Raw genomic sequence first — 19732 nt, 5'->3', positions numbered from 1 at the left:
CGTCTAATAAGAAGGACGCCAAGGTTCTAGCTATGTCCTCTGGCCCCGCGCCGACCTCTCGGAGGTTACCCTCGATATCTTTCGGCCCCGAGGATCAAAGGTTTGATGAGGTTGCAGAGAGTCCGCCGATGGTGATCATGGCCAGGGTAGGCACCGGCCTAGTAAAGCGGATCTTGGTGGACACAGGAGCTGATTCCAACATCATGTTTCGCAATGTATTTGATGCCCTGGACCTACGAGACGCTGACCTCATAGGTCACCAGCATGGCGTGGTAGGCCTAGGTGATAACTTCATCAAGCCAGACGGTGTAATTTCCCTCTCGGTCTTCATAGGCGGAGGCAGGGGGAAGAGGTTGCTAATGGCGGAGTTCGTAGTCTTAAGAGACTCGACGGCCTACAACCTCATCCTGGGGAGGAAGACCATCAACGAATTTGGGGCAGTGATATCTACCAAGTTATTGCTAATGAAGTTTGTTGCTGATGATGAATCGGTTGGGACCATCAGGGGAGACCTAGAGACGGCAGTCACATGCGACAACGCCAGCCTCTCCTTGAGAAAGAAATCTAAAGAAGCGTCCGATGTCTTTCTTGCCGACCTAGATGCCAGGGTTGATGACAAACCAGGCCGGAACCAGAGGGAGATCTTAAAAAGTTCAAGGTCGGTGATTCAGATGAGAAGTTTACCTTTGTAACCAGGAATCTGCCCCACAACCTAAAAGAACCCCTCATAGAGATTATTAGAGCCAACGGCGACTTGTTTGCCTGGACGCCGGCCGACATGCCGGGTATAGACCCCCAATTCATGTCACACCATATGGCCGTGAGACCGGAGGCAAAGCCAGTGGCCCAAAGGAGGAGAAAAATGTCCTAAGAAAAGGCGGAAGAGGTGGCCAAACAGACGGCCAGCCTAGTGGAAGCGGGCTTCATTCGGGAACTCGATTATTCGACTTCGCTTGCAAACATGGTCCTGGTTAAAAAGCCTAGCGGGAAATGGAGAATGTGCGTGGATTACTCCGACCTTAACAAAGCATGTCCCAAAGATTCCTTCCCCCTACCGAACATCGATGCTCTTGTCGACGCAGCGGTGGGTTACCGATATCTAAGCTTCATGGATGCCTATTCTAGGTATAATCAGATACCGATGCGCCCGCCAGATGAAGAGAAAACGGCATTCATAATGCCAAGAGGGACATATTGCTACAAAGTCATGCCATTCGGACTGAAGAACGTAGGGCCACATACCAAAGGCTGATGAACAAGGTCTTCAGGGACCTCATCGGCAAGACGGTAAAGGTATACGTAAACGTAGACGATATCTTGGTCAAGACCGCCAGGCTCGAGGCCCTTTTAAGTGACCTGGAAAGTGTCTTCGCATCTCTTCGTCAGCACGGAATGAGGCTCAATCCGCTGAAGTGTGCCTTCGCCATCGAAGCCGGTAAGTTCTTGGGGTTTATGATAACCCAACGAGGGGTGGAGGCCAACCCAGAAAAATGTGATGCAATCCTTTAGATGAAGAGCCCGGGAAGCGTGAAAGATGTCCAAAGGTTGGCGGGCAGGCTCATAGCACTATCCCGTTTCCTCGGCGCATCGACGGCCAAAGCTCTACCTTTCTTTAACCTGATGAAGAAGGGGATTGCGTTCGAGTGGACCCCGGCATGTGAAGAAGCTTTCAAACAATTCAAAGAAATAGTCTCGGCACCACCCGTCCTCACAAGACTTAAGAAGGGAGAAATGCTATATTTGTACTTGGCCGTAATCGACGAGGCCTTGGCAGTACTTTCAAGGACACCAAGTAGTCGTCAGGACGAATCAGGCAATCCGGCAAGTACTCCAGAAACCCGACTTGGCAGGTAGAATGATGACTTGGGTTGTTGAACTCTCCCAGTATGACTTACAGTATGAACCCAGGCACGCGATCAAGGCTAAAGCCATGGCTGATTTCCTGGTAGAAGTAACAGGGGACCCAGATGGGGCGTCGAGCACACGGTGGAAGCTCCATGTTGACGGAGCATCTAACCAAACGTTCGGAGGAGCAGAAATCATCCTGGAGAACCCAGCTGGAGTTATATACGAGCAGTCAGTCAAATTTGATTTTCCGGTGTCAAACAACCAAGCAGAATATGAGGCCCTGTTGGGTGGCTGACGATCGGATTTTTGCTAGTAAAGAATTTTGCAAATAAATTCTCGTTGAAAGTATAGTTTCTAAACCAACAAAGAATCCTTTCGTACAAAAACTTGTTTGTCACTAAAGCAAACCTAATAAAATTTATAACCGAAGTATTTAAACCTTGGGTCGTCTCTCAAGGAATTGCAGGGAAGTGTGTTTATTATTGGTTATGAGATTTTATGAGAAATTTTGGGAGTTGGAGAGTGGAAAAATAAATGATTATAAATTGAAGCAATGTAAATTAAAAGAGATTTATATATTCGGAATAAAAAGCCTTGACCAGGGGAATGATTAATTGGAAGTTCTATCCTTGTTGGATTTTATCAAGTGTAGTATCAAAAGATTGTTATTTTCACTTATTTAACCCTTACTAAATAAAGGAAAGTCAAGTGATTGAGCTAACTCTTATTCGCAAATCCTAGTCCCTTCCTTGGGAAGGACTAGCGTTATTAAATAGAGAATTAGCCAACAACTTCCAATTTAACTAATCACTTAAGCATTCCAACTCAAGGGTCTCATTTTAATCAACCCCCAAGTCAAGTTGGGAGTCTACTCCATCAACATGGATACCATCTTCGTTGTTGGGAGAAGGGAGTAGAAAAGATACATGATAATGGAAATAAAATTGAAAGCAATTAAATAAATAATAAAATTAAATGAAAAGGTATTCCTTGCATTAATAAATTCTAAAAACAATCCAATTGTAACTTTGAACAAAAATTAAGGATATGAAAGAGTAAGAGACAAAGAAAACAAACTAGAATAATGACTTCAACGGAGGTAGCAACTCTTTGTAATATCCAACTCAACAGCATAAAACTAGGAATCCTAAATCCTAGAGAGAGGAGAGAGACTCCCTCTTTAGAAACTACATCTAAAAACCTAAAATTATGTGTATGAAAGTTGTCTGAATGAATGAATTGATTCCTCCACTTTATAGCCTCTAATCTGTGTTTTCTGGGCCGAAAACTGGGTCAAAAGTAGCCCAAAAATTGCCCCCAGCGATTTCTGATACGTCCAGCATGCGGCACTGTCAGGCGTACGCGTCGTCCACACGTGCGTTGCCTAACAGCATGGCAACTATGGCAAATTATATATCATTTCGAAGCCCCGGATGTTAGCTTTCCAACGCAACTGGAACCGCCTCATTTGGAACCGCCTCATATGGTCAGTTAAGTACGAAAAGGTCAGGGCTGACAGCTTTTCAGTTCCTTCAGCTTCGTATATTCTTTCCACTTTTGCATGCTTCCTTTCCATCCTCTGAGCCATTCCTGCCTTGTAATCTCTGAAAACATTTAACACACATATCATGACATCGAATGGTAATAAGAGAGGATTAAAATTAGCTAAATTAAGACCAAAGAAACATGTTTTCAATCATAGCACAAAATCAAGAAAGATAATGTAAAACATGCGAATTATATGAACAAGTATGCAAAGACTTGATAAAAACCACTCAATTGAGCACAAGATAAACCATAAATAGTGGTTTATCAGCGGCCTAGCTCTAGCAAGGGAAGTCGGAGCCACAAGACTGGAAGTGTGTAGTGACTCGCAGGTCGTTACTTCTCAGATCAATGGGACCTACCAAGCCAGAGACTCACTGTTACAGAAGTACCTGGAGAAAGTCAAAGAATTGAGCAAGCAGTTTGAGGAGGTCACGATCCAACACGTTCCGAGAGAAAAGAACACACGGGCAGACCTCCTGTCCAAGCTAGCAAGCACAAAGCCAGGGACTGGCAACCGGTCGCTCATTCAAGGTTTGATGAAAGAAGCAGCAGTGGTGCTACAGCTAACCCAGTTCGAACCTTGTTGGATGGACCCGATCATCGAATTCTTAGAAAAGGCAAGGCTCCCTAGCAACGAGTAGGCGGCCAAAATAATAAGGTGAAAGGCGGCCAAGTATGCAATCATACAGGGCCAGTTGTTTAAAAAAGGACATAGCCAACCACTGCTGAAATGCCTGCGCCCCGACCAAACGGAGTACGTCCTCCGGGAAGTCCATGAAGGATGATGCGGTCACCACATCGGAGGGAAGGCCCTAGCTATGAAGCTCATCAAAGCCGGATACTAATGGCCCTCCCTGATGGCGGACTCTAAGGAGTTCGTGAAAAGGTGCAAGAGATGCCAGAAAAACTCCAGCTTCCACAAAGCGCCAGCAACCAAACTCAGCTTTCTCACGACTTCCCAACCTTTCTCACAATGGGGAATTTACCTATTAGGACCCTTCCCGGTCGGGCCAGGACAAGTCAAGTACCTGATAGTGGCGATTGACTATTATACAAAGTGGATAGAGGCAGAGCCGTTGGCCAGCATATCCTCAGTGAATTGTCGAAAGTTCATCTAGAGACAGATAATAGCAAGATTCGGCATCCCATAGGCCGTCATCTCGGAAAACGAGACGCAGTTTGCCGATAAAAAATTTGGAGAGTTCCTTGCCGGTTTGGGGATAAAGCAAAAGTTTTTGTCAGTAGAGCACCCCCAGACCAATGGACAAGTGGAGGCTGCAAACAAGATCGTCCTGCAGGGCCTCAAGAGGCGACTCGACCAGAAGAAGGGAGCGTTGGCGGATGAACTGGCCTCGGTCCTCTGGTCTTACCGCACAACCCAACAATCGGCCACCGGGAAAATGCCTTTCCGACTCACGTATGGGGTAGAGGCAATAATACCTGTGGAAGTCGGGGAGCCGAGCCCACGACTACTCTTAGGGAGAGTCGAAGAGGCCGTAGAAAAGGACTTGGTGGATGAAGCAAGGGAGATGGCCCATCTATCAGAAATGGCGCTAAAGCATAGAATGGCCCTGCGCTACAATGCCAAGGTGCTCAAAAGAGAATTCGAGCGGGACGACCTGGTCTTAAGGCGCAATGATGTTGGGGTCCTGACACCTGGGGAAGGAAAGCTAACGGCTAACTGGGAAGGTCCTTATAGGGTGAAAGAGGTGATTGTAAGGGCGCCTACAAGTTAGAACGATTAGACGGCAAGGAAATCTCGAGAACATGGAACGTGAGTAACTTGAGAAGATTCTACTCATAGAATAGACTCGCCAATTTAGTAAGAACGCTTTATGACGAATTACTTGTCAATTTTTACTTTCACATTTGCTATCGTGTTACATTCAAATCAGTTACCATTGCTATTCGCCACCCCTTTATTATTATTATTTGCTTTTCACACTGCTTGTTATTAAATAAGGCGCCATAACGAATAAACGGTCTCGGGGCTGATCACCCCAAGGACCACAAAAGCGTCAAACGCCACAATGTGCGGCTGCTAAAATGGTAAAGGCCATAACCCGGCTTCGTGAGTTACCAACTAAATGACGAAACGTTCATGAACAAATAAGTTAATGCCAACAAACGGTAAAGAAAATAAGGAAAAATAAACGCCGACAAGACGGGAAATAAACACTCGTCAAACCAACGGCGAACAAATTCAAACAGTTTCACAAGATTGTAAGGAAAAACTACAAGTCACAAAAGTACATGAGTTACAAAAGTACATAAATCACTTCTTCGGTATATCAATAATTTTGCCATCCCTGATGGTCTTAAAAATGCCAACGGCGGAGGTGTCGAACTCGGGGGCCAGGAGCTTTACTTGTGCCTTTAGAGCCTCCTCGGTCATCAAGATAGCATTCTTTCCCTGCTTAACTGTGTCCTTATACCTCTTCTTGAACTCAACAGCTTCATTATAAGCAGTCTTGGCTGAAGAGAGAGCCTCATCACGCTCCTTCTCTAAGGCGACCACTGCACCCTGAGCAGCATTAAGCTGACTTTCCAAAGTAAGCTCCCGCTCGATGAGACGCGCCACGGAAGCGTCAGCAGTCTTCACCTTTTCCTCGGCACTCTCGGCTTCCTCTTTAGTGGCCTTAGCCTTCTCCTCGGCCGCCTTGGCCCTCTCCTCGGCGGCAATCAGTTGCTCCCGAAGTAGCTTCACTTTGTCCCTATACTTAGAGTTGGCCTTGACTGAAGACTCAAGCTTTGTTTCCAGAGTCTGCGCTCCCACTAAGGCAGATTCTGCCTTCCTCACAATTGCAACACCTCGAAGCAAGCAGCAGTACATCCACCTCACTTGCGAAGCAAGGTCCCCACCGGAGAAAAAGTCCTCCATGCCGGGAAGCAGCTGGGAATCGATAAAGTTCCCGGCATCAAAGTTCTTCTCCATGACGGTAAGAACCCCCTCCGGGCTGGAAGACGACCTCTTGTTCCTTGGCTCCTCAATTATTTCAAATTCGGGGCTGGCGGAAGATTTCCTTTTCTTTGGATTGTCACCTTCCTCCTCAGCCCTGTCAGGTCGTGAGACAGATCCATCCCCCGCCTCCAGCCGAGGACCCGAAGAGGCGTTGGCCTCGGACCCCTCCCCCTGGCCCAACTGGGACTGGACCTCCAGCTCAGTAACATCGTTGGCAGCAGTCTCCTGAGCAGGGGTAGCGGAATCATCATCACTACCGGCCAAAAAAGTGTTGAACAAGCCCTTGAGTCCGGTCACCTCGGCAGACATTGACACTGCAGCGAAACACGGAAAATAACTAACCGTCAAATCGAACAGATAAAGGAAAACAACATGCAAGGGAAAACAAACCGCTAGACAAGCTAGACAATTACTCACGAATATAATTCCTGGCCATATCCTGGTCACCCATGAGAAGATGAGGGTTGACAAGGTTTTTCCCGAAAACAGCCAACAGAACGTCGGCAACCCTCTTGTTTTCGGGAGACAACCCCTTGTATGTTATCTTGGTAAAAGCGTTGGCCCCTGCCCTAAAACTCCAGTACGTTGGTATGCGACGTTCCCCTTCTAGAGTTAACCAAAAGGGGGTGCCGACCTTCGGCTAGGTGGACCTTGAAGTACTTGTCCTTAAAACCATCATAAGAATCTTCAAACACACCAAAGATTCACCAGCCTTGAGCCGCCCGAAAGGACATATAACCTTTTTTAGCCTTCCCCTCCTTCGAGGGGTTTGTCAGATTAAAAAGGAAAAGAAATACTTCAATGGAGATCGGCAGCTCCAAATACTCGCATACCATCTCGAAACAGCGGATGGACGCCCAGCTGTTCGGATGCAGTTGGGATGACGCTACGTCACAATGATTCAGTAGCGCCATCTGAAAAGGGGTGAAGGGAAGGCAAACTCCCAAGCGAGTAAACATGGCTTTATACAACCACATCCAATCGGGAACCTAGGGAGAGTGCATATTTAATTCATATATACGCTCGAAGGCCGCGTAATTAGCTTCCTCGTCGGTTCCTCCGCAAAGATAGCAGGGCTGTCGGAACTCCTCAAGTTCCTCCAGGGACATCTGGTTTGGGGCCTCCTTTACGTCTGACGTCACCCAGGCGTACCGGTCGTATGGGGCCGGCCTCACGACCCTTACGACACGACGCTGATCCATACCTACAGTGAGGGCACCACTCAAAATCAGTCTATAAGGCTGGGAGGTCAGAAGTACTACTAGAAAGCTACGACACTACCAGAAAACTACAGATTTCCTATCCATCAGTCATAATCCTCGAAATAAGAAGGCCGAAAAAATAAAATCCTAAAATGGTAACCCCTCTACAGTACCTACCTAATGCTAAAACACAAGAGGATACGCAATCCGCATCAAGCAATTCATACCAAATGCGCATGCAAAGCCAAAAATAAACACCAGTACTAAGAAAAATGATAGGAAGCTTACCAGGATAAGGATGATAATGGAAAGGGATTAAAGAACTGACAAGAATCTGGATGAAGCAGGGGTCTGCGATAGAGGTTTTTGCAAGAGAGAGGAGAAAGTAATGAAAATGCAGTGGAACTGAGGCAAAACCAAATGGAAACTGTAAAGGAAACCAACCCTGAGAAGCGCGAAAGACAGGGGTATGATGGTCTTTTCTCGCAAGGTTTTAAACTGCCATTAAGAGTATTAAATGCTCGATGCGGTAAACGAGACGACAAAGAACGCACCCCCACAACGAACAGATCTGTGCACGCGTAGGAGGCATGTCCTCACTACGAGAGACTGGCAAGACGACGACTGGCAAAAGGAGAAAGAGAACGCGCCATACACAGCGCTCACATCCGCATTTGGTGCGTTGGGGGCACTATTACGGCCCAGCCCAGCTGAGCAGGGTTACCGCCTGACCCGCAACTGACCGGCCTATACGGCCAGGTCGGTGTTTACAATCCGCTTGGACCCAGGATCCGAACATGCGTCTTGACTGACAGCTGCTTGACAGCTGGGGAAAGCGAAGCTTCTTGGAAGGTGGCCTCCCCTTGCGGGGCCCGCCCTACTGACAGGGTATATAAGAGGAGGGTCCTACCCCTCCTCCAAGGTACGTCATCATAACTTTCTTCTTTTTCCACCTGCACTCCACACTGACTTGGGCGTCGGAGTATCCTTGCAGGTGACACCCCTTCAACCCATCGGGAGTTCGAAAAGTCGGCCGACAGCGCGAACCGTTCCCAGAACTCAAACCAAGGCAGGATCCATCTTCGCATCTAAACCATCCGGTAACCCAACATACCGAATAGGTACCATAGTGGAAAGTCAGGCAACTACATCTCATTTGATGTTGCAAACTCTTTTGTATGGAACTAATAAACAATAGAGGCCAACCTTTCTCAATAATTCTCCAGCGAAAGAGTTTATGTCAGGAAAGGTGCAAAGTTCTGAAAAATCTACCAGGCATAAAGAAGGAGAAGTAAATCCTCTAAGGGCCAGTGTCGCACCTCCAGTGAGGCAATATCATTAATCATAGACTCTTATATATCTCTCTTTTCAAGCAATGGTTTATGGATCATGACAATATTATTGGTTGGAATGTGAGAGATATAACACCGCGAGTTTTTAAAATAATAAATTATTCATGATTTATTATTTTATTTAAAAAAATTATTTTTTAAAAATAATTAAATTAAATTTTATGATACTTTAAGTTTAAAATTTATTAAAATTTTTAAATAATTTTTATTATAATAAAATATTTTAAAAAAGATAAAAGAATTATACTTATTATTATTATTATTATTATTATTATTATTATTATTATTATTATTATTATTATTATTATTATTATTATTATTATTTTCCTGGGCCGATGATAAGGAAAAGCTAGAGCTCTTACATGTAAGTATATATATGTTAGGAATAAATAGTATGATCACAATCTAATTAATCATGTGTCAAATAATTTATTATTGTTATTATATTAAAATGTTAATATAATAAGGTTCTTGATTAAATTTAAAGATTTATCATTGTGATAGTGATCATAATATTGAAAGATGAATCTTTTATAATTTAATCTAAATTGTTCTTGGTCATAAGATTATTAAAAAGGACATTATAATCCGAAAAGATCAATATATATATATATAATAGTCTTCATTGGATGAAGATTAATAGATCTCATTTATTAAATTATATATATAGATTATGCATATAAAGATATGACCATTCAACTGACTCACTTTGAGACAGGGAACCATGAGGGGCACATGCTCCACTGTATTTTTTATTTTTTTTAAAGTATATACATAATATGGCTCATTTTTTATTTTAAATGATCCTACTACAAATAAACTAAATTTAATCGGCCAAAGTCTCAAATTCATTTTTTTATTTTTTTATTATTTTTACTATTATTTAACCTAATCAAATTTAATTTTTCTTATTTTTATATTTTCAATCCTTTTTTTTTCTATTTTTTATCTAATGATAATCTTCTCTTCATCAAAAGGTAAATTTCAAATTCTCCATGTTTTTTTATATAGCTCTCCATGATTCTATGTATATTCCAATTTCATTGTTTCTCTTTTTGATATTTTCAATTGCAAATTTTAATTCAAACAATTATAGTTTAGGTATTAATCTAATGTTTTATTCTATTCATAACTTTATATATTTTATTTTACTCTCAATTTATTCATCTTTATTACTTATTTTTTATTTTTTATTCTATTATATGTACCTATATGTTGCATATAAAATTTTAAAATAAATTGATTAATTTATTAATTTAGAATATATTTTTTATTTTTAAAAATAATAATAAAAAAATATTTTAATTACAATACATAATTAAACAAATGCATAAAAATCTTTCATCTAATATTATATCAAAATTAAATTAAAAAAATATATAACAAATTTGATTATTTTAAAAAGAAAGAAAGAAAAAAATTGTAAATTAAATTTTTATTATTTTATATAAATATACTTTTCATATATAAATTTAATTTTTTTAATATTTATATATAATTCTAGTTTCAAATTATAAATATTAGTGTATTATTAGGTGCTAATGTGCCAATTAATTCAGTCTTTTATTATTAAATGTGCATAAAAAAATTAGTTAGGATAATAGATTATCTATAATTTAATTAAAATACTTTAAGTTCAAGTTTTAGAAATAAAAAATTATGTTTTTATAAATTATATATAATGAATAGTATTTTAAGAAAAAAAAGTGTTCATTAACTATTTTTAATTTTTATATCTCTATATAATTAATAATATTCAACAAAATTTATTTTAGTATATATATTTTTGCCCCACTCCTAAAATTTTTTGGGTTCATTACTGCTTTGAGAATTCCTAATGGTCATAATTACCGCATATTTGTCAATAGGATATTTTCAAAATGAACATAGTAATAAAGTTTCTTTGACTTGCGACTATCATAGTAATTGACAATGTATTTATTATACTTTGATTTCAGATACCTAATACCCTAGGGTGCTAGTTGAATGGACATTGGGTATGATTTAAATACTTGTAGAATTAATGATTAGTCAATAAAGAATCCATCAACTCTCAATAAAGAGTTTGAGCTCTATAATTATAATGACTAAGATGAATAAAACCTGGGTCAAGGGGATTGAATGAATGAAGAAATGAGTTTCTTAAGTCATTCACAGTTCATTATAATAATATAACAAGTTAGAGTTTGACAATTAAACCATATTCTAAGGGTTAATCAAGAGTTGGAAAGATGGAAGGAATTATACTTTGTTCTTCTAAGGTTCTTAGTAAAAATATATTACTTCATACTATTGAGTCGTTGAGGAGTGTTGCTAGACGCCAATCTTGATTAATAAATTTAGTATGACTAATTTACTACCCGCTTAGTATTGAACATATGGGGTCACACACTAACGAGTGTTTTAATTTTTGCTATAGAATTATTTAATTATTATTTTGATTTGATCAAATAAATAATTATATTAATTTAAAATAGAATATTATTATATTCTTTACTAGCACCAAAAATATAATAATAGTATGATAATTGAGAATATTAAATGAGATTTGAGAATAATATTATATATATTTATATATCTCCTCTTTTAGCTCTTTCCTAAAAATATTGGTATATAATTAATGTAGATAACATATAAACTGAGCAAGTATCTCTATTGAATTAATTATAAAGGTTAATAAAATATATTGGCTAATTATTAACGTCTATAATTAATGTGAGTGTATATATATAATGAGTAATAGTAAATTTTTATAATTATTTATTATTTAGAGAATTTATATTTATTATTTTTACGATTCTATCAATAGTATTATCTATGGTAGATTATGTGATGAAAAAAATTTGGAAAATAAAGGCAAAAATTATAAGGTTATGAAAAGTCTCATCTAAATTTGACAAGAGCAAGACGACTTATATAGAAATAGTTCTAATGGATGTTAAAGTTAGTTGATTATTTTTCATAATTCTTTCAACTAATGCTAGATCCAATTTATAAATATTTTTTTTCATATTTTAAATTTGTTTGATAAGTAAACCCTTGCAATCAAAGACAATACCATTTAATAGGTTTATAAGTGCTAATAGCTTTTATATTTAATTTGTTTTACAATGTGATAAAATTCATTGTTCAATCAAAAATTATTTAGTAAAGATGTTTGAGAATGAACTGATTGAGGGGTAGGTCTATGTCTTCTCAGATTTTGTGATTGAGGAATCAAGCGGAATTTATCTTCCGACTGCACACGTGTATAGAATAACTTTTAAGAAGGAGTCACGTATAATAAATACGGTCGATGATCATAAAATTCCTGACAATCATTTCAATTTTCTTGCTCATGCTAATATATTGAAACAAACAAATGAACAATCCAACTTATTTGGTACGTAGTTAATTTGTATTAATCTACATAAAAAAATTTTTATTTTAATTTTTGCCAAAAAATTATATAATAGCATCATTTTATCGATAACATAAATTTTAATAGTTTATTTATGCAAACGTTTAAAATTGTATTGCGACTTTTTTAAAGGTATATCCTTTTATTACTATATTGTTATTTTTATCGTTTAATATAAAATAAATTGGTAAAAATTTTTTCATTTATAAGTAATTTATTATGTTATTCATTTATTTGTCCTTAATTTGACACTTTTAATTTTTTTTTAATTAGATGTTATTGGACTCTTAACTGAAAAAGAAGAGCTTATATCATGATAAAAAACAGGAAGAAGTGACCATTATATTGTGGTTGATCTTCATGATTTGGAGTATGTGAAATTTTAATATTTCACAATGAGATTTTATTTTGTAACAATTATCTATACATATGCAAAATATTTTATCTTTTTCATTATATATTACTACTTATTTTTCTTAATTCTTGCTTTTATTTAGAAATAAAGAAAAATAAGGTGCATACTGTGAGATCAATTTACAACCCAATTATTCAATTATCTATGTGATCACCAAACAACCGAATACGTACTTATTCTCCAATTTGCAAAATTTAACAAAGGCATTAGTAAGCATATTTGTTTACCTTTTATTTAACAAATTTGTTTATGTTATATTTGTAATCATATTATATCTATTTTTACGAATATATCTTTTTAGAACATACTCTTAGTATTAGCATATGGTGTATTAAATAAATATTGGTGGTTTTAAATTATACAAATGTTTAAAATTGTATTGCGATTTTTTTATCGTTTAATATAAAATAAATTGGTAAAATTTCTTTAATTTATAAGTAATTTATTATGTTATTCATTTATTTATTCTTAATTTGATAATTTTAATTCTTTTTTTTTTCAATTAGATGTTATTGGACTCTTGACTGGAAAAGAAAAGTCTATATCATAATCAAAAATAGGAAGAAGTGACCATTACATTGTGGTTGATCTTCATAATTTGGAGCATAGTTATCAGAACCGAACCGGTAATTGACCCGGTCATATGACTGGGTCACTGGATAACTGGTTCAACCAATAAATCACTGATTTACCCAGTTGACCTGGTCATAATTAAATAAAATTATAAAATTATAAAATTAAAATTTAATACATATTTTTAAAAATATATTAATAATAATTAAATATCAATTCTTAGATATAATTCATACTGTAAAAAAAGATAATAAATTAGTCACTAGTACAAAATATTTTTTAATTTAAATGAACAAGAAAAAAATAAAAAATAACACAATCAATATCAATATATTTATATATACTATGTGTTGTTACTTGTTTGGTATTTACGTGATTCATTGGATGAAGATTAATAGATCTCATTTATTAAATTATATATATATATATATGGTGCATATAGAGATATGACCATTGAACTGACTCACTTTGAGAATTCCTAATGGTTATAATTATCACATATTTGTCAATAGGATATTCTCAAAATGAACATAGTAATAGAGTTCCTTTGACTTGTAACTATCATAGTAATTGATAATGTATTTATTATACTTTGATTCCGGACACCTAATACCCTAGGGTGCTAGTTGAATGGACATTGGGTATGATTTAAATACTTGTAAAATTAATTATTAGTCAGTAAAGAATCCGTCAACTCTCGGTAAAGAATTTGAGCTCTATGATTATAATGAATGAGATGAATAAAATCTTGACCAAGGGGATTGAATGAATGAAGAAATGAGTTTCTTAAGTCATTCACAGTTCATTATAATAATGGTAATAAGTTAGAGTTTGACAATTAAACCATACTCTAAGGGTTAACCAAGAGCTAGAAAGATGGAAGAAATTATACTTTGTTCTTCTAAGGTTCTTAGTAAAAAATATATTACTTCATACTATCGGGTCGTTGAGGAGTGTTGCTAGACGCCAACCTTAATTAGTAAATTTAGTATGACTAATTTACCACCCGCTTAGTATTGAACTTATGGGGTCACACACTAACAAGTGCCTTAATCTTTGCTATAGAATTATTTAATTATTATTTTAATTTAATCAAATAAATAATTATATTAATTCAAAATAGAATATTATTATATTCTTTGCTAGTACTAAGAATATAATAATAGTATGATAATTGAGAATATTAAATGAGATTTGAAAATAATTAGTTATTCTATTTCTAAATTTGAATTCTAAATTTGAATGAGATCCTAACTGATTTTGTTTCAAATTGAGTTATGATATAATTCATAAATATGAAAGATTCAAGTTTAGAATAGTAAGATATGATTCAAATTTAAATTGAGATTCAAACTTAAAATCAGTAACAAATTTCATACTATATATATGTGTATGTCAAGAGTAGAGGAATAACAGATGAGAATAAAACACAAGAATTTTATTCCTTTACCTCTACACATATAAACGTATGTAAGCCTAATTCTTGGAGAAGAATTTTATGGTGCAAAGAGTTGCAAGAGGTTTCTCAATTTAGATAAGATGTCCTTTGGTCAAGGAGTTGACAGCAAAGGTTGGTCTCGAGCGCCTTCGTACCATCGAAGGAGAAAGTGATTTTATTGGAATAAAGTTTAAATACAAAATAGATCTTTAAGATTACTTTTTTTTCTTCCATTGTGTGTTATAAACACATGATAATCTTTCAAAATATATATATATATATATATATATATGTAAAGCATAACACATGTTTCTTTATATCTATAACTAATGACAACTAAGCTTCCTTATTTCATTAATCACAATCATTCATCTTCATCAACGAAGATGAACTTCCAAAGGAAAGAAAGAAAACTAAGAGAGAGAGAGCGTGAATTTTTTGGAAACATAAACTTCCAACTTCGATTTCTTGCGATCCGTAACTCTAATAAAAAAATATAATCCGGTAAAAGTGTTTATATCTTCCTCCTTTACACGATGGTATCACTTTTGTTCGGTAGAAGTTGACGGTGACGTAACTCCTCTTCCTCTTGAGTTCAGCCAATTGGAGTTCTAGGAGGCACAGGCGATTTCTGAAGCTTTCCTCTTCAGCAGTTCGGTTAGAAAGTTTCGAAGCTTTCGTTGATTTTAATTTCATACGAAGGTAGGGGTTTTAGTTTAAAATTAAGAATTTTTATTTAAGAATACCCAAAAGTATAGTACATAATTTCAAATATGTTAATAATTATACTATTCTTGAGTTCGGATTTTGGCTGTGAACACTTGGCTGTGACTATGATTGAATTGTTGGTTGTGAATGTTGGTGATATTGGTGTTGCTTGTTAAATTAAAATATGAATTGAGTTTTATGAGTTGAGTTTGAGTTGTGGCTGTGCTTGCTGCTAAGGATTAATGATTTATTATATGCTCGACTGATGATGATTAAAGATTTATTATGTGTTGGAATGATGATGAGTGTATATAAAAAATTATGTTTGACATAGTGCAGAAAAGTAAAGGTTTGGTTATGTTTAAGTACTTGAAATTATGGTAAAATGTTGATTCTGGGTACCTGGGCTGTGTTGGCTGTGAAGACAACTTTGAATGACTAAACAGGGGGTTAAACGTATGATTTTGGGAAGGGTTATAAGTTTAAAAATGGATTTTGGTATGTGAAGTTGTTGAAAATGCTTAAGGCAGAATTTTTGCATAATTGACAGTAGAAAGAATCGATTTTCAGGAGCAGTCCAAGTCATAATTTTGAATAAAACTATTTTCTGATAAAACTTTAATAGTTTAATGTGTTTTGAACGTCTCACAAAAATTTCGAAAATTATTGATGAGTGGTTTGAGAGAAATGAATTTTTAAAAATTGATGATTTTTGTAGAAAATTTTGTTTCTTTATTGCAGAAGTACCAACTTCCAACCCACTTAATTTTTAATTCTGGTGAGTATTTGAGCTGAAACCAATTGTCATTTTAAGCTTTGTGTGTCCACAATCTTTAGTTTAAATTTCGTATCAAAACTCTTTTTAACCAATTAGATATGTTGCGAAGAGTGTGGGTAGCTCACTGGACTTTGAAAACAGAATTCTAAAAGGCAGGGTTGTGTTTCTAACCTCATAACTTTTTTATATGACATTGTAATAATCTGAAATTTGATTTGTCAGAAAGCTAGTAGAGTCTTGTTTGAGATCATAAATTTTGAAAGGCAATGGGTGAAAATTGGATTTTTAATGGATTTATCAAACTCACTGCTCCCTGCTATTTTCTTACATTTTCTTAGAAAACCATAACAGAATTTTAAGGGAAATGGTGCAAGATTTAATTGTGGCCAAGTTAACTCAACACCAAGTCCTGGTTTCTAAAATCAGTAGTACTATAACAACCAAGAAAGGTTTAAAGTTAATTGGTGATGCGGAGGTATGTGTAGATAAGTGGTGATGAGGAGGTATGTCTAATAATGCGGTGATGCAGAGGTACGTGTATGTAATTGGTGATGTGGAGGCCTAATAAGGAAAAAGACAATGAGAAGCCATGTATAAAAGTGATAACTGAAACAGATAATAAATCATGAAAATTTTATGTCGAATGGGTTTTGTGCCAAAGTGCTAATGCGAAAGTGCCCGCTTGACTGATAGCCTAAGATTGCTAATGCGGGAATGTCCGTCTAACTGATAGCATATGGAATGTGAATGGGCCTTGTGCCAAATTGCTAATGCGAAAAGGCTCGCCTGACTCATAGCCCGAAATTGCTAATGTGGGAATGTTCGCCTAACTGATAGGTTGTTTCTACCGTGATGCCAAGATATCCTAACTGACATACCCATGATGATAATTGTGCCTAACTGACACAGTAAAAAAATCATATTTAGAGTTCGCTCCGAGTAACGTCAGGTTGCGGGTAGACAATCGACGCATGAGCTCATGTCCTGTTTAGGATAGACATGCATCATATTGTTTGCGCATTTGTATTTGATTGTATTTTACTTGTTATATTTTCTCTGTGATTGTGTTATTTACTTGTGTTGTTTGCCTTGGTGACTTGCTTATATGTTTAATTAGTTATTTTGTTATGCTGCAAACATTAGTAAAGTGATTTAAAGAACGTGACTTCAAACGGCTTTAATTAAGGCTTATGAGGAATTTTAAGGAGTTAATAAAGAAAACTATTTTCTTAGAGACATGAGTTACTATTTGTATTTTATTCTATATTTTTATGCCATTCACTTTCCCTACTGAGAACATGCGAGGACGACGTTCTCACTCTCTACAGATCTTCTGTTTTTAGCAATAGGTCCGGGAATCCTTGGCGAAGAGCCGCGACCGATCTACAAAGTTTTGTAAATATATGTATTTGTATTCCCTGTATTTAGTTTAGTCCTAGAATTTATTCTCCCTCACTGTTTATTGTTTTGACTTTTAGAGGGGCAGGACTTGTAATTAAGAGTTTTTGAATAAGTTTATGTATATAAAACTATGTGAATATATATTTTTGTGGTTAAGAGTTATAAAATAAAGTCTCCTTTAGATTTTTTATTTAAAATTTTGATTCGTATTCGTAAGGGCTTGATTTTAAATAAAGATAATATAAAATAAAAAGATTTAGACTTGAGTAACGCTCGAACTCTTAGTACGATCATGAGGTGCTAAAAATTAGAATATTACAAGAGGAGATCGTAGCTAATTGGCTCATGCTTATCTAAAATAATTGGTAACAAATTTTAAATCCTCTATTTTTATTGTTTTAGAAACTCATTGTTCTTTCCAAAAGTTGCAATTATTCTGGTACAGACTAAAATATTTTTCTGTTCATATTGAAAAAGTACAAGAGCACACTAGTAGTATTTGGATGTTATCTCTTTGGTAGAAAATCTCATATACTATTATTGATTCTTGTTCTCAGGTTATTTGTGTTGAGTTCTCACATGGTAATTTTTGTTGGGTTTGTGTGATGGTTTATGCTAGCCTGGTCCCTAGTAGAAGAGAATAGGCTTGAAAATTCTTAGGTAATTTTTCCAATGTTTACCTTAATTTTTGGATGGCTATTGGTTAGGAAATTATTTTAATTTTTTAATTTGTTTGTGGACAATATATATATTAATTGTAATCACAAATTATGCTATTTCAAATTAAATGACTTATATAATTATGATTTCATTTATTGTTATAAATGCTCATTGAATAAGTTATTATTACTTTTGATTTAGAATTAAATGAGAATAAAACCAGATATTATCTTTTGTTCCTTAGATAGTTATCTTTTTGGATTTTAGATATATTATCTTTTGGGCTTTAGATACTATTTTATTTGGGCTCAAGGGTTTAATGGGTGTCGTACTCAAATATAAATAGGCCTACAGGATTTCGGTCCCAATATACCAAAGTCGTCTTTGTTACTCTTTCCCCATCAAAAGAGTCACAATTCAGCCGCCTAGGATACGGAAGACTTTAGTTGAGAAAGATCAAAAGAACCACGAAATCCAAACTTTTCCAATAATTTTTTACTTTTATAAATAAAGGTACGTTTTCACATTATGATATATTTTTTGGTGATTCAATATGGATAATTTAGATTATTGAAATTAATTTATTCCAACAAATTCTACTCTCACTAGAAATAAAAGAAGGGAATTTCTTATACCAAAAGACAGAGATGATGTGGAAGTGCGATCTTTTACACTCGAGTGTTATGAGCTTTCAATTCACATGGTTTAAACATATTCAAAGATAGTTTTTCTAATTATTATATTCTGTTACTTCACTGTGAGAGTCTAAAAAAGGTTAAAGGTAATAGGCTTGTATAGTTTTAACCAGTTTGGATATCTCATCCCCTCTCTTAAAAAGTGTTTAAAAGACTTGAGAGAAAGGTAAGTCGAATACTACCCACTGTATGGCTGAACGTCGAGAAGTTATTATTCTTTTTAACAAGGTGTTTGGGAATATTTTTAATGAAAAATGAGTTTTAAAATAGAATATTAATTTAATTTTCTGACACAACAAATAGAACGAGTTAATGCTCTCTTCCTTAAAAAAAAAAATAAAGAATTTCAGTGCAGGATAAACTCTTTTAATTTTAGAAGTAATTTTAAAAAAATTAATAATTTTTTTTATATGCAACTCGTTATTTGTACGAAATAAAATAAAACAAATAAACTTTTCTTAAAAAATAAGAGTTAGAATACAAATAAAAAATAATTAAAAGTAAAGAGAAGTAATTTTTACAAAATTTTTTTGGATAGTCGAATCTATAGTTTTTAATAATACGAGGGATCAATTACTTTCTCAATTTAAGTAAAAAAAATAAAAAATAAATTAAAACAAATATTTATTTTCTAAAATCAATAAAACATACTAAATATCGTTTTTTTTTTTTTGGTGAGAAACACCCATGTCCATGTGTAGTATTTTCACTATTTTGTTATGTTTTTTTAAACATTTGTTATTATCCATTTA

At 35.5% G+C, this 19732-nt stretch overlaps 1 protein-coding gene across 1 annotated transcript; it reads left to right on the top strand.

Annotated features, from left to right (window-relative positions):
* Positions 1-4369: 4369 nt before the first annotated feature.
* LOC148544074 (uncharacterized) lies at positions 4370-5132 on the top strand. Its single transcript, XM_088498854.1, has 2 exons — positions 4370-4420; positions 4548-5132. The coding sequence occupies exons 1-2, from the start codon at positions 4370-4372 to the stop codon at positions 5130-5132; spliced, it is 636 nt and encodes a 211-aa protein (XP_088354980.1).
* Positions 5133-19732: the final 14600 nt, after the last annotated feature.

This window comes from Arachis ipaensis, chromosome B9 (genome assembly GCF_059453495.1).
Source record: "Arachis ipaensis isolate K30076 ecotype BB chromosome B9, ASM5945349v1, whole genome shotgun sequence".
Taxonomy (NCBI): domain Eukaryota; kingdom Viridiplantae; phylum Streptophyta; class Magnoliopsida; order Fabales; family Fabaceae; genus Arachis; species Arachis ipaensis.
The sequence above is the reverse complement of the archived record's forward strand: the minus strand, read 5'-3'. Positions and strand labels throughout refer to the sequence as shown.